The sequence below is a fragment of the Phycodurus eques genome, chromosome 1 (genome assembly GCF_024500275.1).
Source record: "Phycodurus eques isolate BA_2022a chromosome 1, UOR_Pequ_1.1, whole genome shotgun sequence".
Taxonomy (NCBI): Eukaryota; Metazoa; Chordata; class Actinopteri; order Syngnathiformes; family Syngnathidae; genus Phycodurus; species Phycodurus eques.
In genome coordinates this window covers 23,411,087-23,436,098 of record NC_084525.1, presented here as the reverse complement: position 1 = coordinate 23,436,098, position 25,012 = coordinate 23,411,087, and the positions used below count along the sequence as shown (strand labels likewise).

The following is a 25,012-nucleotide window of genomic DNA, read 5'->3' as shown; positions in this document are numbered from 1 at the left end:
TACGCACATTCACAGAACCCTTCCTAATTAGAAAAATCCCCAAAGGTTCAATCATGGTGACTGGACTGTTCTTGTTTATTGTTTGTTCAACAAACACAAACAGTCCAGTTGCCATGTTTCAACCTTTGCGGATAAACTGTATATTTTATTTGTGCACAAAATGAACCACCCATGAGTTGCACACAAAATCATTATGTTCAAAGAACCGTAAATTAATGTGAATTTTGCTGTTGCCTTTCTCCTTGGCAAGTGCCACTCGTATCATTTTCACAACAAAGTCCTTTTTTTTCTTTGCGTTATTGCTACAATCCTTGAAAAGGGTTCATAGGTAAGAGCAATTTTTTAGGGCTCTCTTTTTTTTTTTTTTTTTTTTATAAATGTTCCATATTAATAGTACATGCATTGATGTTGACAAAAAAAAGTTAATCTCATGCAAATCGGTTGCTAAATGAGCAATTTATGATTTATTTTCAACAAACATGCATTGCCCTTGATGGGAACGTTGCCCCCAGCAACGTGACCGCTACGAAGGCACGTCATTTAGCCGGGCTGCTACACCGCACTGGCGTATCTCGTATGCTTTCTATTCACGTCGAAGTATTGCTGTTTGCACTGTGAAGCATTCCGCCAACCCATCTCCTATCGGTTGCGCCGTCTGATGGCACAGCGATTCAGCTCAACTCGTGTATCGCTGAAATATTGGTTTATATTATATTTTTTAACTATTTTATATATATATATATATATATTGTATTAAAAAATATATTTCTGCTCAAGGCGCAGCGCCGCAACGGCCATACGCCCACCTTGACACAATGTTGCGTTTTGAACGCCGTGCTTTTATGGACACACGCACGCACACCGTGTGTGTCTTGTCCACCATTGAGCCCCTGTGACTGCCTCAGCAAACCCCTGGGGTTCGATCGAACCCAGGTTAAGAACCACTGCTCTAGAGTGATACTTCTAACTCTAAACCATTTCTATGACACTTTGACAGGGTAAGGAGTGCATAGGGGCTCATAGAAAACTTGGCTTCAAGGTCTCGCTTGAGAATTTGATCCGGAACCAAACCGCTGTTCTAGAGAAGGATTTACTAAATGTTGGGCCCTGAATACAATGTCAACAGACAGAAAGACATGCCAAATGAGGCATGTGCATTAAACTGCAGTAAACAAACAAATTCTGAAGCCTGCACGCGAGGCCTCAGAGGAACAAACGGCTTGATTAAACAAAAAAAAGGGGGGGAAAAAAAGGCTGACTCTTACATTTTTGACCTCATTATTTTAGGTTCAACACACTAATAGAGCCACAATTGGGAGAACCGAGAAACAAAAAAATGCACCAAGCATGTGGATACTAGATGCATAATACAATCCTAGGAATAAAAACAACAACTCATAGACTTTTTCACCAGAACGTCACTTGTACTTTCAAGAGACAGCACCATTTCCAATGGCTACGTGTAAACACACCCTTCCATGTCATTTGACCAAGGCAGAGTGATTAAGAAAACAGGGGAACTGGCTTGCACAATGATTTTAATCTTCTCTACCACCGTAGTTTGACTATGGGAAGTGTTAGTCGTAAAGATGTTACATGAGGTGAATTTGTCACGGTTAGGGTGAGGCAAAAACGAGGAAGACCAAAGTGCAAGGAAGCAGGGAGGCAAGACATGCGTGCAGAAGTCTCAAAAAATTAGATTTAATCCCCCCCCCCCCAACAAAAAGGCAAACAAGGAACATAGATAAAGCAAACTAAACAAAGTCCCACAACAGATAACCAAAGTAACAAAGAAACACTTGAACAAACCTAATACTGGAAACAAAACATGACTGGTGACTAAGACGTTGCACAGACAGAGACAATGAAAATGAACCAACAAGAACTGCAAGAAACCAGGGAACTAAATACAAACAGATTGACGTGCTCTTTTGATGCCTAAATGGATAGCCATTGGATAGGAGGTTAGCCCTTATGTTTTGGTAAATTACTCCATTTTATAGCCTTCCACAAACCCAATGATGGAAGTTTGGCTCCCAGCCTATCCCTTTCAAAGTGGCTACTACGCCATCGAGGCAGTCTTGCAATGTTCTCTGTACAACTACTTAGGAAATCCACTCCATTTGCACTCCTCAGTCACAGGTTTCGCTAGTTATTTTTTTTTATTTTGAAGGAAATCGAATGGTTAAAAAAAACAAAAAACCTTTTGGAGTATATCTGGGATTCCAACCCCAAACCCAACAAGTAAAAAGTAGTCCTCCAAAAAAATTACGTATTCCGTAAGTACTAAGGAAATGATAACTTCTAATTTACTTTTTAAATCAGAGCATGAACGTCAAATAAAATTAAAAGTAAAAAAAGGAATGTACAAATTCTCATATTGTTGTGTGTGTGTGTGTGCGCATGTGAGAGAGTAGCACGTACCCCAAAAGATGCATGTTTTACAGTTACTTAAGACCATAAAATAGGGCTAATGTGTTCTCTCAATTTAGAAGTGAGCTGGAATATCCACATTTGGGCAGACAGTGCCAGACAAATATTACAACACATGAAAGCTGTTGTTTTTCTCCATCAATATGTACACACAAGTTGCTCGCCGTTGCGTTCAATGGGAACGACGACCGTTCCAACATGGCCGCCACGTAGGCACACGGATTAGCCGCGCAGGTGTATCTAGTGCTCACATACCTATCCCGGTGAAGCCCAACAGAAGACGACGTGTGCGGTCATGTTATTGCCTTGTGTCATTTGATTGGTGAACTAGAGTCAAACGTCACTCGCGATCACGTTGGATTGGATCAAACAGCGTCCGATGCAGAAGTCGTAGTCCAGACCGTACACAAACAAATTGATAAATAAGCAATAATTGATAAATAAAAGTAGCGAGCGGCATGTAGTTCATTGTAACAGAGTAAAAGTACTGTTTCTTCTTCAAATATTCAAATAATTCAAATAAAATGAATGAATTAATTAATTCAAATTAAATTAAAATTATAAAATTATACAAAATGCTACTTGAGTCAATGTAGCGCGTTCCTACGCACCGCTGGCTGTAGTCAACCGCTTTTATGATGCCACATGAGGTATGGTGCATATTATTTAGAAACATTATAAAAGCTCTATTATGGTTACCTTCTGGACTCTGTGACGAGAGATGAAAAGGGGTTTTCCCATGCGTACATCTTGATTATTCGGATGCCAGACACCACTTCGTTCATGATGCGGATCCGACTGTCAGTTAGGACCGCTGTTTTACTCCTGCACAAAAAAAAAAAAAAAAAAAGGATTCATTCAGATCACCCAAACGATTTGGAGGACACATTTTGCAACATTTAGAACAAGGTGTGGGCATTACATGGAGCTAGTTCTAATATTACTCACCTATAGGGTAGTAATCTCCAAAGTAGGAAACTTTACATGGGAATCAACAGGAATTCATGGGAAGTAATGGGAGTAAACCAGGAAGTTAGAACATTTTAGGTTGGAACTTATTGTAAATAAGGGAATATATTTATTATTTGATTATAGTTTCAAGTATAGTTGAAGACAAGATTTGTATGTGATAATAATCTTTGTCCTTTTTGATCAAGCTTATGTTACTAATTGGTCAATTTTACAAAATGAGAATCCCTCCCACATTTTCAAATATTTCTTGTAGAATTTATTTTGTACACAAATACCTTCCCTGCTTAAGCTGCTACTCCCAAGACCTGACCCCAATTAAGCAGAAGATGGATGGATTAATCACTGGAAGCTAATAAATAACTTTAAAATATATATGCTAAAAAACCTTGGTGATTTATATCATTTATACATGTTGAATGAAAAGAAGCCTACTGCCCCTTATACCGTTTGTTTTATTTTTTTGAGTCTCTCTTTTGTTTGATCGTTAGTTTTGTTTGCCATTATCCATCCATCCATTTTCTTTACCGCTTATCCTCACAAGCGTCGTGCTGTTTGGTGCACACAGTGGGTACGGAAAGCATTCAGACCCCCTTAAACGTTTCGTTCTTTGTTATATCAAAGCCATTTGTTCAAATAATTTAAGTAAATTCTTTTCCTCATTAATGTACGCATAGCACCCCAAATTGACAGAAAGAAAAACTGAATTGTTGCAATATTTACTGATTGATTGAAAAAGAAAAACTGGAATATCACACAGCCATAAGTATTCAGAACCTTTGCTGTGACACTCATATATTTAACTCGGGTGCCGTCCATTTGTTCTGATCAGCCTCGAGACGGTTCTACACCTTCATTGGAGTCCAGCTGTATTTGATTATACTGATTGGACGTGATTAGGAAAGCCACACACCTGTCTACGTAAGACCTTACAGCTCAGAGTGCACGTCAGAGCAAATGAGAATCATGAGGTCAAAGGAACTTCCTGAAGAGTTCGGAAACAGAATTGTGGCAAGGCACAGATCTGGCCAAGGTTACAAAAAAAATTCTGCTGCATTTAAGGTTTCTAAGAGCACAGTGGCATCCATAATCCTGAAATGGAAGACGTTTGGGACGAACAGAACCCTTCCGAGAGCTGGCCGTCCGGCCAAACTGAGCAATTGGGGGAGAAGAGCCCAAAGGTCACTGTGGCTGAGCTCCAGCGATGCAGTTGGGAGATGGGAGAAAGTTCTAGAAAGTCAACCATCACTGCATCCCTCCACCAGTCGGGGCTTTATGGCAGAGTGGCCCGACGGAAGCCTCTGCTCACTGCAAGACATGTGAAAGCCCGCATGGGGTTTGCTAAAAAAAACACCTGAAGGACTCCAACATGGTGAGAAAGAAGATTCTCTGGTCTGATGAGACCAGGATAGAAATTGTTGGCCTTAATTCTAAGTGGCATGTGGCATGTGTGGAAAAAAACAGACACTCCTCATCACCTGTCCAATACAGTCCCAACAGTGAAGCATGGTGGTGGTAGCAGCATCATGCTGTCGGTGTGTTTTTCAGCTGCAGGGACAGGACGACTGGTTGAAATCGGAAAGATGAATGCGGCCAAGTACGGGGATATCCTGGACGAAAACTCGTTTTTTTCCGGCAGTATGGGAGGCTGCGTGTACATTAATGAGGAAAAACATTTACTTAAATGATTTTAGAAAATTGTACCCTGCGATTGGCTGGCAACCAGTTCAGGGTGTACCCCGCCTCCTGCCCGATGATAGCTGGGATAGGCTCCGGCACGCCCGCGACCCGAGTGAGGAGAAGCGGCTCAGAAAATGAATGGATGCATGGATTTTAAAAAATGGCTGCAATATAGCAAAGAGTGAAACATTTAAGGGGGTCTGAATACTTTCTGTACCCACTGTATGCACAAAGAACAGTCGGGACCCGTCCCTCCACCCAAAGGCAGAGGGAGGCTACCCTCTCGTCCACCGGGGTGAACCCCAACATACAGGCGCCGAGCCGGGGGGCAATAAGTATACCCGCACCATCAGGCCAACTCCAGAGTGGAAGAGAGTCCAACCCCATCTGAAGAGGATTGTTACCAGAGCCCAAGCCGTGTTTGGAGCCGAGCCCGACTATATCTAGTCGCAACCTCTCGACCTCACACACCAGCTCACGCGTCCCTCGAGCCAGCTTTTGCAGCCCCCCGCCTTTAAGGTCCCCGCCTCCGGCCACCGCCCATCTCGCACCCCTATGGCCCCTCTCACAGGTGGTGAGCCCATGGGAAGCGGGACTCACGTTACCCCTTCGGGCTGCGCCCGGCCGGGCCCCATAGGTGCAGGCCTTCGAGCCCCACCTCCAGATAAATAAAGAAAGATACAGAAATAATATAAATAAATAATCAATAAATAACATCAATCCATCAATTTTCTGTACCATTTATCCTCACTAGGGGTGTGGGCGTGCTAGAGCCTATCCAAGCTATCTTCGGGCGAGAGGCGGGGTAGACCCTGAACTTTATTGGCCCTGCCAATCGCAGGGCCAATAAATAACATACTTACGGCAAATAGTATTATTTGTTGTAAATAAAATGTTTTCTGGATTTTTCTTTTTACCACATCAATCACAAATGTAACTAGATTTGCGATTGGATGATCAAGGATGCAGAGTGGGAACTTTTGCCACCAGCTTAACAGATCTCCATCTATGCTGCGGGGCAGAGCAATGCGTTATGCACTCTGTCTGTAAATGATCGTGACGCAGCGCGAATCGAAGCACAACAGTTGCTTCCATTCATCCATAACATAAGACTGAAAACTTGAAAATAATACATAACTAGCAGTAGATTTTCGATCAAAAAAATTACCGTAACCCAAATCGTACGTAAACCGGATCATTCTTAACCCGAGGTTCTACTGTATTTGTGCCATTTTATTTCAAAATTACCCATCTTTAAATGTTCCACCCCTTTGTGAACCCTACTCACCTGAAGATTCCAAAAAGCTTTCCAAACCACGTCTGCACGGGCATCATGAAGGCAAGGACAGCCACGCCTGCGAAACATGAGGGCCCGATCTCATACCAAAGGAGAGAGGTGATCACAACTGCCTGAAGAGGTCCCACCCACAGGTAGTGCAGATTGAGCGTAATCTGCACAGAAAGCACAAACACTCAGTAAGTATGCAATGAAATTACCATTTTTCTGCAGACTATAACCACATTTAAATATGCGTTCACTTGCGCTCAGTTTCTACACGTTTAGACTCTAAATAGCCACTCCCACCACATTCCAGTCGCAGAGCCAGGTCCACTACCCTGGTCTTGCTCTCTTCCCCTCCTGTACCCGTCCCATCCTATCCTACATTGTTCTGTTCTTCCCCGACAGGGTGTAGCACTACTGCCCCATACAAAACTCAAATGAAATGTGACATTGTAGTATGCATATCATGCTTTGTTTTGGATATTTTTCTCACAGTTCGTGTCCTGTCTTTTATTGTTTATTTTTCCTCTGTGTCCTCTAATTCCCCTTTAGATCCCCGTTCTTTCCAACTCCAATTTTCAATAAATATCAATGATAATACAAAGAACCACAGTGGCAGTATAAAAAAAAATTCCACTGTTGCACAGTAAAACTGTTCTGGCATAAAAGGGATATAGATTCTCCATTCTACTTGACCAAGCAGCCAAACAGGACAGGTTAAAAAATAAATAAATTAATGCTCTTTCTCCATTGAAATGAATAGAAGTGCCATTTCAGCCTTTTTTGTAATGTTTTTTTTAAATAGCAAAAACAGCACTCCATAATATTGATCTTTATCAAATAATTCAATAGAATGTAAAGAATTAATGCATGACTAATTCATTGCAGCTCCCTTTGCTGAGTGTGACTGGGCCGCCGGGGGCAGTATAATACACTCATCGAGACACAAACAAAGAAGAGTTTCACAACTACTGTAAGTGATTCAGTAAGTTGCAGTGACATTAGTAGTTTTCCTCTGAGAATAAAGAATATATGCCTGTGAGTATTGTTATGTTGTCTGCCTGTTATGTGTTGCTGACACATTTTTTACTTAGTGTAATAACACCGCCACATAAATGGTATTCGTTCGCCCACCTTTGGCGTTTTGCATTTTTAACATTAAGTTTTTCTGAATGCCCAGCGACCTTAGTGAGGATAAGTGGAATGGAAGATGAATGAATGAATGAAAAGTTTTGCTGAACCAAGGCTGCTTGATGCATGTCAAAATGGAGAGACCAAATATACAAACTGAATTACGCAAAGGCGTCACGGTGAACGACTGGTTAACACATCTGCTTCACAGTTCTCACGACCCGGGTTCAAATCCGACCTCGCCTGTGTGGAGTCTGCATGTTCTTCCCGCGCCTGCGTTGGTTTTCTCTAGGTACTCCGGTTTCCTCCCACATTCCAAAAATATGCATGGTAGGTTAATTGAAGACTCTAAATTACCCGTCGGTGTACATATGAGTGCGAATGGTTGTTTGTTTCTATGTGCGATGCGATTGGCTGGCGACCACTTCAGGGAGTACCCCGCCTCTCGCCCGAAGATACCTGGGATAGGCTCCAGCACGCCCACGAACCTAGTGAGGAGAAGCGGTATGGAAAATAGATGGATGGATGAATTACACTAGTGTCAATGTAAAATGTAAATGCAAAATATGTTCAAATACATTTACAATGCGTTTAAAAGTGTTTTAATAAGTTTCAATGTGTTCAAAGTGTATGGGAGCGGTAAAACTATTAAAAAATATATATATATATATATTTTTTTTTTTACATAGTCTCTTGATATCACGGATTTTCACCTATAGTATAGCAACTGGGTCTGGAATATCTGCGCAATGAACTGTTCACAGTTTACTGAACATAGTTTTTCGCAAACAGAGACAATGGTATTACTAGCGATGGGCATTTGAAGAAATGGAAATTATCGGCTATTGATTCATTGTTTAATTTTTTTCATAATTTGTATTCACACAACATTTTCATTTCAGGCCGAATTTTTTCTTTACAAATACATTTCAACTACTTTGTTGTAAGGCAGAACAGAGGGACATTGAAGAAATGAGCCATTCATCCATTTTCTGTACCGCTTATCCTCACTGGAGCCTATCCCAGCTGACTCTGGGCGAGAGGCGGGACACACCCTGGACTGGTCGCCAGCCAACCGCAGGGAATGCATAGACAACCACTCCCAATCGCGTCTATGGACAATATCGAGTCTTCAATTAAGGAAGCCAGACTACCCGAAAACCCCCCACATAAGCACAGGAAGAGCATACAAACTCACAGGAACACCAGAAGCCGGATTCGAACCCCCAACCTCAAAACTGTCACCATGCCGCCAAAAGGATACGTACATGCACAATTTCAGTCAATTCACCAATGCTGTGACAGCTTGCTAACCTAAGGCACGCTTCAAAACGCAGAGACTCATGATGGGGAAAAGAAACTGGTCATTGAAATGTTGCAGCACACCTGACCTCATCAAAACGATTGACATCATTTGAAAGGAGGTTCACAATTTGGCCTGTGGTGGTTTGTCCCATCGCTTGGCTGCTGAGACGAAGAGCCTGAAGAAAGCCACAAAGACAATCAATCAGTGGTGGGAAGTCATGAAGTACAAATACTTTGATACTCTACAAGTAGATTCTGCATGTATCTGTAAATTATGTATTTATTTTCCAGATTTTTACATTTAAAAAAACATCCATACTTTCTACTCCTTATTTTGTCAAAATAGGCTTGTTAATTTTTTCACCCACCGCAGATGACGACACAACATAATTAAACGTGGTTGAGATCTTTATTAATTCTTTGCGATCTTGGAGAAAAAAACTGAGACTGTAGCAACATGAAGGAACATGAACCAGGGAGCTAATCTGCACACACAAAAAAAAAAAAAAAAAAAAAAAAAAGTGTAGTTTTTGTTGTTGTTATCATTAGCCAATCTAGCATTTTTTGTTAGTCATTCAAAACAGCAAATATATGGGAACCCGTTGTTGAGCCGACACTAGCCAGCTCTTAAAAAAACAAGACAAAGTAAAGAGATGATTTTTTTTCTTCTTAGTAGAACAACCACAGATATAAATAGGTAGATATGACACGCCCGTATGGAGTTGCGTGCCTCCAGCGACACTAAGCTAGGAGGTTAAAAGTGGTCAGCCCATGCCATGTGTGTGGACAGCAAGAAAACCAAAAGACCAAGGACGCCGGTACATTGTCCTGCATACAGTTGCATACAATGCAGCGCAATTATGACAAGGGAACTGGGAGTAACGTTTCACAGATACAAATATTTTAGGGAGCTTTTTTTCCAATGTTATGCATTGATAGAACACGCTTTGATGTTGACAAAAAGGGTAAACCTCATGAATATTGGTGGAAAAATAAGCAAGTTACGACTTAATTTCAAAGTCCATGCATATTGCCTTCGATGGGACCATCGACCTCCCCAACATGGCCGCCACGTAGGTACGTTGGCTAGCTAGCCAGGCTGCTACAGCGCGCTGGCCTATCTAGTCCTTATATCTATGACAATAACAATGTAAATTCATGATAGAGAGAAACTATTTTATGTGCATACGTTTTTTTTATTGTACCAAGTTATAAATCAGTATTGTATATAATTGACGGTAAAAATTCATTTTGACTTTTTACCTAAGTAAAATTTAGTCTGTACTTTTTACTTTTACTGAAGTACAGGAGTTGAAAGTTTACTTCTCCCAATCTTTTTTTACACAAGTATCTACGCTTCTACTTACTGTAAGAACAGAGTGTGATAACTTTTGCCACCTATGTATTTAATCATCTCACAGCACAAAGCGACATTGAAACTGACCTTGCAGTATATAATGTGACACACAGCCACTCTCATCTTCATGCCTGTTCTTTGGACAAAATAGTAATAGAGATGCTGGAGGATAGTCAAACCGATGGTGGACACGCACATGGCAGCAGCGCAGCCGTATACTGCGCAAAGACCACTTTGGTCATCTGCATCATAATTCTCAAAGAACATTATTATTTTCCCTAGAAGAAGTGGCTGGATGACTTTAATGGCCTCCTGTAAAAAGGAAAACAGTTGCATTAGTAATTGCTGCAGTCAAAGAGGAAGTAAATAATTTTTGATAGAGCACTTGGACAACAGAGTTTGCGTGTTATATTCCAAAAAGTGACATCAGCAGGATGCCATTATGTCATACACCTCACTGCTCACTGGACTGGAAGCAGCAAATATGTGCTTGGTCTGCCAATTTAAATTAGAGCTGCTGAGATTATCAGAGGGGCTACTCAGGACAGACTCCTGCTGTTATCTTGGATGCTTTTGAATTCAAAACTGCAATAAGGGACTTTTTAGTTTTTCGGCTTGTCCGTCGCCACAGCAAGTCCCGTTTTTTTACGCAACCCAACCATTTTTTATCCACACTTGGGACTGGAAGTGGCTGGGTATTGGGGCACTGGCTGCGAATCAAACTTGCACGGTCTGCATGAAATCCAGCAGCATGTACAACTACGCTACAATTTCCAATGGACTCTTTAGCGTTGACAAAATACGTTTTGTCATCATTTTTTAGAAAAACATGGCCAATTGTTAGTGGCAAGGTTTTGTGGTAGTGGTAATAAAGTCAAGAACTCTACCAAAAGCAAAAGAATAATCACTTATTCTTAGTTGCCAAAATCGGCAATACATTATCCTTCAGTATGAGATCAATGCGTCATTATTACCTGTACTAAGGAAGCCATGTTTTCATCGCTACTCGATTTAACCTGCATGACTGAGAATCTTCACAGACAGATAGAATAACATCGCTGTCATTGACATAGCAACCCAGGGCGTGTTTCCAGCAAATTCAGCGTCATGCCCACACCGTCCTACGGCTGATTGATGATCTTGGAGCCTTATTTCACATACGTTGCAATTTTTTTTATTCATTCAAATTTGGCAGCTTGTTCACAATACTCAGGGTCTTACAGGATCTTTCAGTTCTAAATTTGAGGTGCTGATTCTCCCTATTTATGCCTCGGTGGGTGTGTTCCCTGGGGGAGGTCACAATAAGGTCTTGTTGTTGCCCTGCATGGCTGGTGAACAACTATCCTGCACAGGGACGCAGCGAAAAATATTTTGGTGGGGTGGCAAAAACGAGGGAGGGATGTCGCAACATTGTTTTACGCTGACCGTAGGTCGTGCTTCAAATCAGAATCATCTTTATTTGCCAAGTATGTCAAAAAAGACACAAGGAATTTGTCTCCGGTAGTTGGAGCCGCTCGAGTACGACAATAGACAGCCATTTTGACAAAAAAAATACTTTTGAGATATAAAAGCATAAAAACACACTACGGAGAGCCACTGGGCAATGAAAGTTTACCGGTAATGAGGTAATGCTGATCCTGTCAATTACAGTTGTGAAAGTGATGCAGAGTCCTCTAGCAATTTAATGGCAAGAGGGAAGAAGCTGTTGGAATGTCTTCTTGTTTTAGTTTGTTTGAATTGTGTTTATGGACGTCTTTTCTAGTTTGTCATAGAAATTACTCCTCTTTCAAACCAGTGGTCCTCCCTCTACAGAATTTTGACTCAAAGGAATGCCCCTTCTTGAGATGCAAATGGACTGCTGACTATGGACTCTAAGAAGCTGGTCGCCGATGGTGTGCCATGCACCTCTTCAAAGGTTGCTTGGTTTCTCCAATATGGCGATCATTGCACTCCTCCCTGCACTGTAGTGCATAAACAACAAGATTACAAAAACAACAAGTTTGAGTTCTGTCTTTGGGGTAAACCAGCTTTGGTGGTGAGTGCATTTATGGGTTTGAAATGCATTGGTATGTTGTATTTGGAGAGAATCATTGTGAATTACTCAGAGAGATCAGCCACATAGGAGACCACTCCATTCCTCCAACCTCACCTGATAGTGACCGCACCAAGGAACACCAACTGAGGCATGAATAGACTCTACACCACATAAGATTTTGAACTAAAGAATCCTTTTGGAATAAAGGTTAAACGTCTCCAACAAACAAGAAAATTCCATTTGCCTCAATTCAACCTTTACAGAGATGCTATTCTCCTTTTTACAAAGTCCAAATTTCAAGTACTTAAAATTGCTTTCTTTCCCATAATTAAATAAATGGATCTTTTTGTATTAAAGATAATAGACAATGTTATTTTGTGAAAGGGATCAATTCAGATTCCTTATTGACTTTGGGTCACATCATGCCTTTATAAAGCCTATCGGTTCATACCAAGGAAAACGCAAACAGTCCCGCTACAGCATAAGACTTCCCATAGCACTTAATAAGGACTTTGGTCAGCTTAGGCTTCCGCAGTTGTTTTGTAGCCTTTTTAACTTCAAGATCCCAGCACCTGCAAGACATGTGAAAACATTGTTTTCGCACAGGCACAAATTACAGTGCAACTTCTACAGTAGGGTTAGTCACAGATAGGGTAGCAAAATTGTTGGAATTTTCTATGTTGGAAAGTTTCCATGAGAATTATTGAGAAAAAACAGGACTAAACCAGGAATTTACCAAATTGAAGTGTGGCTCTTTAACAGGGAACGCAAATATAGTCGGGGTAAATATATTTGAGCATAATCCTGAATAAAACAGCCAAACTTCAGTTCAATGGTACCTAACAGCCGAACAGGACAAAAAAAAAAAAAAAAAAAAAGAACAAGCTGGCTTCTCAGGATGAAACTTGTTAAGTTGTTTTCTCAGAGTGTTAGAGCGCATTGACATTTGGAAGACTCTGCCCACCCAATATTACTCTTCCAGTTTTTTATTTGTACCCAGATTTGTTCGCGCCCAAATACTGGAATGGGCTCAGACGTCTGCTTGCCCTGTCACTCAGGGTTCCATAGACCCTCTGTCAACGATTCTGGTGGCCTTCCGTGGAGGTGGGAATGCAGTCCTTGTCTCTGCGTGCACGGTATCTGCCCAAAACAAGACAACCACTAATCCCAACTCTGGATTCCTCCAACAGTTACACATTCCCAGTCGGCTATGGCCCCACATCGCCGGTAGCTTCCGCTAAAAACCCAGGCTAAAATTAGCTCCTCTTTAACATACAAATATTGTCTCTCCGTCAAGCTTTATCATTTCAAAATACTTCTTTGGCACCACTTACGGTACTACTTTCCTACTTAGTCCGTGCTTTGGCAGCATCTTGGGCATTTCAGAAAGAGCACAAAAGATGTGACAAAAGGTGTGACAGGGAAAAAAATGCAAATAGGTGAATTTGTGAATAGTGAACTGTGAATATTACTGTAATAGCAAATCATGGGCTTGTCTGGGTTGAAAGGTCCAGGGCAGTTTTTTTTCAGACCCACTCCATCCCAGCTTAACGCCACTTGATGAGGCTGACCCATCTTTTGGAATGAGTGTGACAAAAGCAGCTACAGAAGGCCAAAAGAAAAAAACAAAACAATATCAAATACATGCACAGAGTTGAGTCACTGACTGGTACCTTACTTCAATGTGGTTACTTCAGCATGGTTTTACTATCCACTCAGTGACAATGTGAATGTGCATGTGAATGGTTGTCTGTCTCAAAATGTCCCCTGTGATTAACTGGCAACGAGTCCAGAGTCTAGTCCCTGCTACCCTGAACAGGATAAGCTGTAGGCCTACGTATAGAATATGAACAGGTGGATGGATGCAAAGTTTGATCAAGTCAGGTTTATTTGTATAGCTCTTAATCACAACAGAGTGTCAAAGAGCTTCACAGGCCCACAGTTGGCATTGACTGAGGACATCCCCTAATCTAAACCCCCTAATGGAGCAAGGAAACTCTCAGAACCCAATATTGGGAAGAAAGGAAACCTTAAGAAGGGACCGCAGATGGGGATGACCAGGCTGCAATGGGTGTCGAGTGGGTAACATTTATCACATAGTCTGGTGTGGTACAATGTTTATTACGATGGCAAGATGTTGTATAAATGTTCATTAAGATGGCATAAGAGTCAATTTAAAGAGAAAAGGCGCCCCACGGTAGACGCTTTTGGTGGTTCTGCCTCAGGACCTGACCCGGTCGGTCGGAGCAGAAACCTCCATGGCGACGACTCCAGGGGAAGAGGTCCACCTCAGATCTTGTCCCAATTGGTTGGTGCAGAATCCAAACAGCAATAGCCTCAGATTCGGTCAACATCACGTAGCCTTCTGATACTTGCTGAACGGAGCTCTGGCTGACATCCGTGTGACTTCATCCACAATGGTAATTTAAACTGAGGGTTTTGTGGGGTTTGGGGGTTTTGTGTGACTGAAGATCTGGGGTGGCCAAACGATTTTCTCAGAGGGCAGTATACGGATAAAACTTAAGCTACAAGGGCCAATTTGACATTCGTTAACGTTAATATGTTGGACATGCTAAAACCAATCCATAATTTTAGGTAAAGATATGCAAAGCAATTATATATTGTTTATATCGGTTATAGTTCTTGTGAAAAACTGCAACATCACAGCTTTCTGTTAAAGGTGATAAAAATGAGCAGCAGCAGAATCACATCTCTACAAACAGAACCAAACCAGGAGCAATTTTTAGTAAGCGGACAATCTTACAATCTTTAAGTGACTGCTTACTTTATTAGGATCGATTACTGATATGTTTCACAAATCTGACCTTAACGTCAAGCAGAACGTGATGCAAACAATTGCGATTAACTCAGTTTTCTTCTGAAACTAAATTATCACCATAAATAGAAATTTTGTTTTTAATGTTAGCATAAGCAGTACAGATGGATGGATATTTTAGCTATAAATAGTTTTTTTGTGTCTATATAAAAGCTGTATGTTAAACCAATTTATTAGTATTATTTGTAGTAGTAGTTGTCATGGGTTTTGCACCTTTTTACCGACTTAGGACACGGGTGTTGCAAACTTTTCCACACTCATACTTTTCACACTGCCCACTTCCGCATTTAAAAAAAAATAATAATGCCATGGGGTGTGTCAAATGGGGGACACTTAAAATCAGAAAATGGGCCGAAAATAACCACCGGGCTATAGTTTGGACACCATTGCTTTAGATGCAAATGCAGTGGTGCCTTGGGATAAAACTTTAATTTGTTCTGTGACCATGCTTGTAAATCAAATAATCGTTCCCCATTGAAATGAAAAGAAGGATCATTAATTACCCCCTCCCAAAAAAAAAACATCTTTTGCAATGTGTTTTTTAACAAGGAAAATAGCTCTCTAAAGAATAGTACTGTATAAAAACATATACTAATAATAACATCCATCAATCCATTGTCTGTACCGCTTCATCCTCACAAAGGTCGCGGGCGTGCTGGAGCCTATCCCAGCTATCTTCGGGCGAGAGGCAGGGTACACCCCGAACTGGTCGCCAGCCAATTGCAGGGCACATAGAAACAACACAACCATTCGCGCACACATTCACACCCACGGGCAATTTAGAGTCCTCAATCAAGCTACCACGCATGTTATTGGGATGTGGGAGGAAACCGGAGTGCCCGGAGAAAACCCACGCAGGCACGGGGAGAACATGCAAACTCCACACAGGCGGGGCCGGGATTTGACCCCGGTCCTCAGAACTGTGAGGCAGATGTGCTAACCAGTGCTCCACTGTGCCGCCTAATAATAACATAATCATACAAAATGTAAAGAATGAATCCGTTGTGCACCCTGATTTAATGCTTGAATTTAATTAATACAGTCCTGCAGACACAAGTATAAAGGGTATGGCATGACTCAGTAAGGTGCAATAATATTGGTCGTTTTTCGCTGAGGCTAAAGAATATCTGCCTGTAAGTATTGTTACATTATCTGTCGACATGCGTTGCTCCATTTGTATTCAAATATCTTTTCTGAGACTATCGATGCTACCTATAAACCCATCCATGGTTTTTCCATTATGTGTTCACTTTAAGCTAGGAGAGGCATTCCTAAGGCAAACTTGTTTGGTTCTTTTAAATACTCGCGTAATTCTCTTAAAGTAAACTTCAACTGGGAGTGGCAGTTTTTGGATCAACTGTTCAATATCTGCCAAGCTGCTGCTTATTGTTAAAGGAGTTGGAATGAGTTACAGCGCTTGCAAGTCAAAGCAAAAAAAAAAAACGGTCGAACGATGGCTCTTATCTTGAAAAACTCATAAGCGGGTCACTGGTATCTCAAGGCATCACTGTATTAGGACATTTTTGGTTGGTTTCTGACTTGCACAACCTCAGGGGAATTCACATTTTGTGGTTCTATCCATCCATCCACCCATTTTCCATACCATTTATCCTCACTAGGGTAGCGGGCGTGCTGGCGCCTATCCCAGCTATCTTCGGGCGAGATGCGGGGGTACACCCTGAACTGGTCGCCAGCCAATCGCAGGGCACATATAAACAAAGAATCAGTGGCACTCACATTCATACCTACGGGCAATTTAGAGTCTTCAATTAACCTACCATGCATGTTTTTGGGATGTGGGAGGAAACTGGAGTACCCGTAGAAAACCCACACAGGCACAGGGAGAACTTGCAAACTCCACACAAGCGAGGCCAGATTTGAACCTGGGTCCTCCGAACATCAAACCACAGTGCAAATAGAAAATAAAGCATGCCTCTCCTTGTACAGGTCCTGTAAGAATGAAAAGGCGCAAAGAGTACCTCTGCAGGTCTTGTCCCAGTACTTCTGATTCATCTTCAGGAGGAATTGTGTAGAGGTCACTTTCCTCCAGCCTTTGCTTGTGTCCGACATGTAGCAAAGGACTTATCCAGCTGAAACATAAACATGATCATCAGAAGAGGTTGGTTTAAAAGGACCTTTTTTAATAATAGTCATAAGAAACTTGAGTGGTTTCTTAGATAAGAACAGTGGTTCCAAAGGCTCTTGGGATGTTTCAAATGATGTGTTGATTGCACAACAGTTAGAACTGATAAGAAGTGAATACAGGCACACCATTTAGGAACCTTCTTTTTTAATGTTTGAACGTTGGATTTAACGCTTCTTTGATTCGGGCACGAGCATGCTGGGAATGGCTAACCACAGGATAGACTGGGTGCCAAAAAATGAGTAGATAGTTATTTGCCATCCCAGTAAGTTCTTTTTGTCTCATAACCGTGAAGCATGTGTAAAGAAAAATTTAATTACTACCATTCTCCATATTTGAAAAGAAAACAGTGTTTCTATGACACAAAGTAGCTTACCGTTTAATACAGTCCCCTATAAAAGTATTGGAACTGCAAGGTCAATCCCTTTGTTTTTGTTGTATACTGTAGACATTTGGGTTTCAGATCAAAAGATGCAGTTATTGCAAGTAAGGGTTATGCCACCAAATATTAAATGTTATTCACTTGAGGTTCATTTAATAATGTCTGTTCCAATACTTTTGCTCACTTGAAAATTGGATGTCTTCAAACAAAAGGTGCTCTGTCCTGTGTTGTTTAACACATCTAGATGTAAATACTATGAAATAAAAGCTGCAATTCTGAACTTTTGTCTCATATTCATCTTTTGATCTGAAACCCAAATTTCTTAAGTACACAACAAAAACAAGTTTGAGATCAGTCCGAAGAGCACAGTGGCCTCCATAATCCTTAAATGGAAGACGTTTGGGATGACCACAACCCTTCCTTGAGCTGGCCGTCCAGCCAAACTGAGTAATTGATGGAGAAGAGCCTTGGTGAGAGAGGTAAAGAAGAACCCAAAGAGGCTGTGGCTGAGCTCCAGAGATGCAGTCAGGAGATGGGCAAAAGTTCGAGAAAGTCAACCATCACTGCAGCCCTTCAACAGTCGGGACTTTATGGCAGAGTGGCCCGACGGAAGTCTCAGTGCAAGACACATGAAAGCCCGCATGGAGTTTGCTAAAAAAATAAAATAAAAAAATAAATAAAACACGCCTGAAGGACTCCAAGATGGTGAGAAATAAGATTATCTGGTCTGATGAGACCAAGAAGAACTTTTTGGCCTTAATTCTAAACGGTATGTGTGGAGAAAACCAGGCACCGCTCATCACCTGTCCAATAAAGTCCCAACAGTGAAGCATGGTGGTGGCAGCATCATGCTGTGGGTGTGTTTTTCAGCTGCAGGGACAGGACGACTGGTTGCAATCGAAGGAAAGATGAATGCGGCCAAGTCCAGGGATATCGAAAACGAAAACCTTCTCCAGAGTGCTCAGGACCTCAGACTGGGCCGAAGGTTTACCTTCCAACAAAACAATGACCCTAAGCACACAGTTAAAATAACGAAGGAGTGGCTTCAGAACAACTCTGTGACTGTTCTTGAATGGCCCAGCCAGAGCCCTGACTTAAACCCAATTGAGCATCTCTGCTGGAAAGACCTGAAAATGGCTGCCCAACAAACGTTCACCATCCAACCTGACAGAACTGGAGAGGATCTGCAAGGACGAATGGCAGATGATCCCCAAATCTAGGTGTGAAAAACTTGTTGCATCATTCCCAAAAAGACTCATACCTGTATTAGCTCAAAACGGTGCCTCTACTAAATACTGAGCAAAGGATCTGAATACTTATGGCTGTGTGTTTTTTTCTGTCAGTATGGAGTGCTGCGTGTACATGAAGTCCTTTGAACGTCTCGTGCTGGACCACCTCAAGAGCGTCCCAGGTCCCCTGCTGGACCCCCTGCAGTTTGCCTACCGAGCGAACAGGTCTGCGGATGATGCAGTCAACATGGGACTGCACTTCATCCTTGAACACCTCGACAGTGCAGGGACCTACGTGAGGATCCTGTTCGTGGACTTCAGCTCAGCGTTCAACACCATCATCCCTGAACTCCTCTCATCCAAGCTTCTCCAGCTCAGCGTCTCACCTGCCATCTGCCAGTGGATTTACATCTTCCTGACGGGCAGGACACAGCATGTGAGGCTGGGAGAGACCAGCTCATCCACACGCAGCATCAGCACTGGGGCGCCCCAAGGTTGCGTCCTCTCTCCGCTGCTCTTCTCTCTCTACAGGAACGACTGCACCTCAGCACACCCGGCTGTCAAACTCTTCAAGTTTGCAGATGACACCACTATCATCGGCCTCATCAAGGACGGTGACGGGTCTGCATATCGACAGGAAGCGGAGCGGCTGGAGCTGTGGTGCGGCCGACACAACCTGGAGCTGAACACGCTCAAGACTGTAGAGATGATCGTGGACTTCAGGAGGCATCCTTCGCCACAGCTGCCCCTCACGCTGTCCAGCTGCCTTGTGTCAACCGTCGAGACCTTCAAGTTCCTGGGAATTACAGTCTCTCAGGACCTGAAGTGAGCAACCAACATCAACTCCCTCCTCACAAAGGCCCAGCAGAGGATGTACTTCCTGCGGCTTTTGAGAAAGCACGGCCTGCCACGGGAGCTGCTGAGGCAGTTCTACACAGCGGTCATCGAATCAGTCCTGTGTTCTTCCATTACAGTCTGGTTTGGTGCTGCTACAAAAAAGGAAAAACCCCAACTGCAACGGACAATCAAAACTGCTGAAAGGATTGTCGGTACCCCCCTACCCACCCTTGAGGACTTGCACGCTGCCAGAACTAAGACAAGAGCGTGCAAAATCCTCTCGGACCCTCCACATCCCGGTCACCGGCTCTTCCAGCTCCTTCCCTCAGGTAGGCACTACCGATCAATGCAAACTAGAACTAGCAGACATTCCAACAGCTTCTTCCCTCTTGCGATCAACTTCTTAAACACCTAACCTACAATTCTATTGCAACAACATGCTGGCCACTCATGCCAGAGTAGCATCTGCTCCATTTGCAGACTGACTGAGGAGTATCTGCAACATTTGCACAATCAACATTGTCCCAGATTATCGCGATACTCGTCACTTTAAACTGCATACACTCTTTGACGTCTCAGCACCCTTTGCACAATGGTCATTGCACCGGACTATTGCAATATTAGTCATTCGAACTGCTCTAAGTGCTCAAGGAGTCTGCACCTTTTGCACAATTGTAAAAAAATATTTTTTACTGGCATTACCTGATAACTATGAACCATTTATTGCTCAGTGACTGTTTTTTGTCAATGTCTTTATATCTCAGTGTTCTCTGTCAATTGACTGTCTGTTGTCGTACTAGAGCGGCTCCAACTACCGGAGACAAATTCCTTGTGTGTTTTTTGGACACACACATATATATATATATATATATATATATATATATATATATACATATATATATACAAACCCAATTCCAATTAAGTTGGGATGTTGTATTAAACATAAATAAAAACAGAATACAATGATTTGCAAATCATGTTCAACCTATATTTAATTGAATACACCACAAAGACAAGATATTTAATATAAACTGATCAACTTTATTGTTTTTAGCAAATAATCATTAACTTGGAATGTTATGGCTGCAACACGTTCTAAAAAAGCTGGGACACGATCATGTTTACCACTGTGTTACATCACCTTTTCTTTTAACAACATTCAATAAACGTTTGGGAACTGAGGACACTAATTGTTGAAGCTTTGTAGGTGGAATTCTTTCCCATCCTTGCTTGATGTACAGCTTCAGCTGTTCAACAGTCCGGGGTCTCTGTTGTCGTATTTTACGCTTCATAATGTGCCACACATTTTCAATGGAAGACATGTCTGGACTGCAGGCAGGCCAGTCTAGTACCCGCACTCTTTTACTACAAAGCCACGCTGTTCTAACGTGTGCAGAATGTGGTTTGACATTGTCTTGTTGAAATAAGCAGGGGCGTCCATGAAAAAGACGTTGCTTGGATGGCAGCATATGTTTCTCCAAAACCTGCATTAATGGTGCCTTCACAGATGTGTAAGTTACCCATGCCATTGGCACTAACACAGCCCCATACAATCACAGATGCTGGCTTATGAACTTTGCATCCATAACAGTCCGAATGGTTCTTTTCCTCTTTGGCCCGGAGGACACTACGTCCACAATTTCCAAAAACAATTTGAAATGTGGACTTGTCGGACCACAGAACACTTTTCCACTTTGCATCAGTCCATCTTAGATGAGCTCGGGCCCAGAGAAGCCGCCTGAGGGATCGAAGGTCACGGGCATCCAATGTTGGTTTTCGCCCTTGCCGCTTACATGCAGGGATTTCTCCAGATTCTCTGAACCTTTTGATGATATTATGGACCATAGATGATGAAATCCCCTAAATTTCTTGCAATTGGAACATTGTTCTTAAACTGTTTGACTATTTTCTCACACACGTGTTCACAAAGAGGTGAACCTCGCCCCATCTTGGCTTGTGAATGACTGAGCAATTCAGGGAAGCCCCTTTTATACCCAATCATGGCACCCACCTGTTCCCAATTAGCCTGTTCACCTGTGGGATGTTCCAAACAGGTGTTTGATGAGCATTCCTCAACTTTCTCAGTCTTTTTTGCCACCTGTCCCAACTTTTTTGCAGCCATAAAATTCCAAGTTAATGATTATTTTCTAAAAGCAATAAAGTTTATCAGTTTGAACATTAAATATATTGTATTTGTATTGTATTCAATTAAATATAGGTTGAACATGATTTGTAAATCATTGTATTCTGTTTTTATTCATGTTTAACACAACGTCCCAACTTCATTGGAATTGGGGTTGTATATACACACACACACACACACACACACACACACATTCATATACACTCACTCGGCACTTTCATCTATCTTTGCACTTCTTGTTAGATGGCTAAACTGCATGCCGTTGTCTCAGTACAGTACCTCATATCTGTGCAATAAAGAATCTTGAATCTAATCTAAATCGCTTAACAATGGGAACATTGTTCTATTAAATATTGCGTCAAGCCATTTTTTTCCCATCTCAATACATTATGCAAGTTCATAATGTAAAACAAAGCACTGTGTAAAATTGACAGTCAAATTTTATTTATATATTTAATTTCAGGACATTTGCTTAACTACGTTTACTCAAGGCGTTGATACAGTTTCGTGGCATCCGTCCATCTCAGGATAACATTTGGAGTCGCACACTTCTGTATCTGGGTCAGTCCATGGTTGAGTTGCAGCGCTTGCTGTGGCTAAAGAGTCTCATGCGAGAGGGTCTCCCGTTTAGCTACAGTCGCGTTGAAGTGACCTGGGGCTCGAACCGGCAACCCTTTGCTCACTGAACAACCCGCGGCTCTACCAACTGAGCAACAGCTGCCCAGTTGAATGAGTACATTCTTTTTTTTTTTTTTAGCACGCGTACTTGTATTTTTACCACTGAGTATGAGTACTTTTGCCACTTTTCTTACACCCATGTGCAAAGTAGTTCATCGCGCATGATAATTATAGTAAACACTGCAGTACAACCGAAACGCACACGGACGACTTGACACTGACCGGGTGCTGTCATGACGCTGACTTACCACAAAAAAAGCTGTGAAAAAAATCCCGCATTTGCCAAAGGATTGGGTTTCTCAATGTCTCTGTTCTCCGGGAACATTTTCCAATGCAGGGAAACTCTTGAGTGACCTCGCCGAAGTGTGCTGAATCACCACACATTGGCACTGCCATGTGCACTTTGAGGACATCATGTAAAACTGAAAGTGTCTCTATTCATATTGAGTTGTTTCCTTCAGCCGAACATATTCAAGTCAATTCAAACGAAAAGACACCCAAAAAGCAAAGCTGAATTTTAAGTTTCCTCAATTTGTGCTCGTCCTTTTTAGGCAACAGTAATCAAAATTCGCCAATCTAAGCGGTCGTAAGCTTCACGAAAACGGATGCCAGGAAGGAGCACTTGAAGGTAGCACGTAAAACACACCCTTCTATGTAACTGCTGTAAATATATTAACAATATAAACTGTATTTTATATATTTCCCCAGTGAGTATCAGCCATATCGTCTTAACAACTGTATCATACACCTTTGTGTAAAAATGTAAAGTGGCTTTTAGCTTGAATGTTGCTGTTGGTGGCAGCCAGATGTTACGTTTCCTCATGTGGTTCACATGTCACGTGGCCGTCACGTAGGCTTGTTTTGATAGCATAGCGCCACTCCATGGATGCGGATAAAAACAATATTTGTTATTATTATCCATCCGTCCATTTTCTTTGTCGCTTATCCTCACTCGGGTCTTTATATTATTATTATTATTATTATTATTATTATTGTCCGCTGCAAAGGTCCTATTTTAATGGTAGAAATTATTATTATTATAAATTTTCCTATTATTCTCACGATCAATCGCATTTTTGAGACCTAAACATGCCCCGATTCGAACCAAAGTTTGCACTTACATCGAGCCTGGTGAAAAATTGGATATTTTATAGCTTTCATGAAAGATTACATTAAAACAATAATAATAATCATGGCTCTGTACTAATATGGAAAAAAAGAAGAAGAAGAAGAAAAAACAATAACGATTTCCCTACGGTTACGAAAGTGGCATCCTAAAATGAACGGAAAGCGAGTTATTATTATTTTTTTTTTAAAGATAGATTGACCTTTTGGACATATTACCCACATTCACAAGTGTCATATTTTTACAAACTTGTCCTACAGCTTTCATCTGATTGACTTCAAACTTGGTGTGTAGCATCTCCAGACCTGTTAAAAGCTTTTCTATTTTGCCATACTATATGACGGGGGCGGCGCATCAAATTTTGCATATCAAATTTCCTTCACCACAAAACAGAAAATGGTTAATGCTCCCAAATATGCGTAACAGTATCACCCTGAACACATCTGTGTGACAATATTCTGCTATACCTCTAGCGCCACCTAGAGGCGACAATAAATATGTCATCATCTACATTTTCATGTCGTGCTTCCAGCACGTTGACCACAGCTACCTGAAATTTTGTCAGTAAAGCCTCAAGATGTTGATCATGCTTAGTAAAAAATATACCGAGACGAATTTGGATGAGTCACCGTAAATTCGTAAGTTATTTTAATTTTCATTAAAAAAGTAGATATTACTCAGAAAAGCAAAACAAAACTGAATAATATGGTTTGTTTTCTAAACAGCACCTTGAAATTGCACAGTTTGTGACTGCATGTGTCTGTCAATATTGTGCAAGAAAGTTCATTACAGTGTGACAGGTGGGGTAGCAGGCACATGCACACAGACCCTAAGTAGTGCTCAAGCACCTGCCCTTGTGCCCTGGATGAAAAAAGTGCTCTTTTTGCTGTAGACTCTTCTTTTCTTCATTCATATACCCATCCATTTTCCATACCGCTTATCCTGTTCAGGGTCGCGAGGTGGTGGAGTCTATCCCAGCCGACTTTGGGGGAAAGGCGGATTACACCATGAACTGGTCGCCAGTCAGTGGCAGGGCACATATAGACACAGACCTACGCTGCCTGCACCAAAAGTCAGGCGAATGTACCACTACACCATCAGTGACTTCATTGATATAATCAAAATAAAATAACATTTTGTCATCAATTCAACTCAGTGTTTTGAGATTTGAGGGGCATTTATTTGAGTCTTTGGGAGAATTGCACATATGCTCCCACCTTAATTTATTTAGGGTTAATCAGAGATACTTTAAATGATGGCAGGAGTGTACTGACCCCCATTTAACATGAGTTTGAACGTTATTGCTTACTTCTGAAAACAGCCACAACCCCATTTACAAGAGGCTGTGTGTACTTCTCCAACCATGTTATCGGTTTGTTTTTACTTCCCTTGTATTTTTTTTTCAATTGAGTTGTACAGGTTATAGGTTAACTAATAGTGGAAAAA

The 25,012-nt window shown here is 41.6% G+C and overlaps 1 protein-coding gene across 7 annotated transcripts in view; it reads right to left on the bottom strand.

Moving 5' to 3' along the window:
* Positions 1 to 23,224, bottom strand: part of LOC133406182 (ATP-binding cassette sub-family C member 4-like) — a 77,510-nt gene extending 54,286 nt beyond the window's left edge. For 4 of the 7 annotated variants that reach the window (XR_009769037.1, XR_009769039.1, XR_009769040.1 and 1 more), the window contains exons 1-7: positions 22,689 to 23,224; positions 17,008 to 17,118; positions 12,644 to 12,764; positions 10,245 to 10,469; positions 8,887 to 8,976; positions 6,371 to 6,534; positions 3,133 to 3,258 (exon numbers count right to left, since the gene is read on the bottom strand). Coding sequence is in view for 4 of the 7 variants with exons in the window: in XM_061683611.1 (XP_061539595.1) it covers positions 3,133 to 3,258; positions 6,371 to 6,534; positions 8,887 to 8,976; positions 10,245 to 10,469; positions 12,644 to 12,764; positions 17,008 to 17,118; positions 22,689 to 22,765 (914 nt within the window). In the remaining 3 variants the exon portion in view is untranslated. The other 3 variants (XM_061683592.1, XM_061683602.1, XM_061683628.1) reach the window with 3 other exon arrangements.
* Positions 23,225 to 25,012: the final 1,788 nt, after the last annotated feature.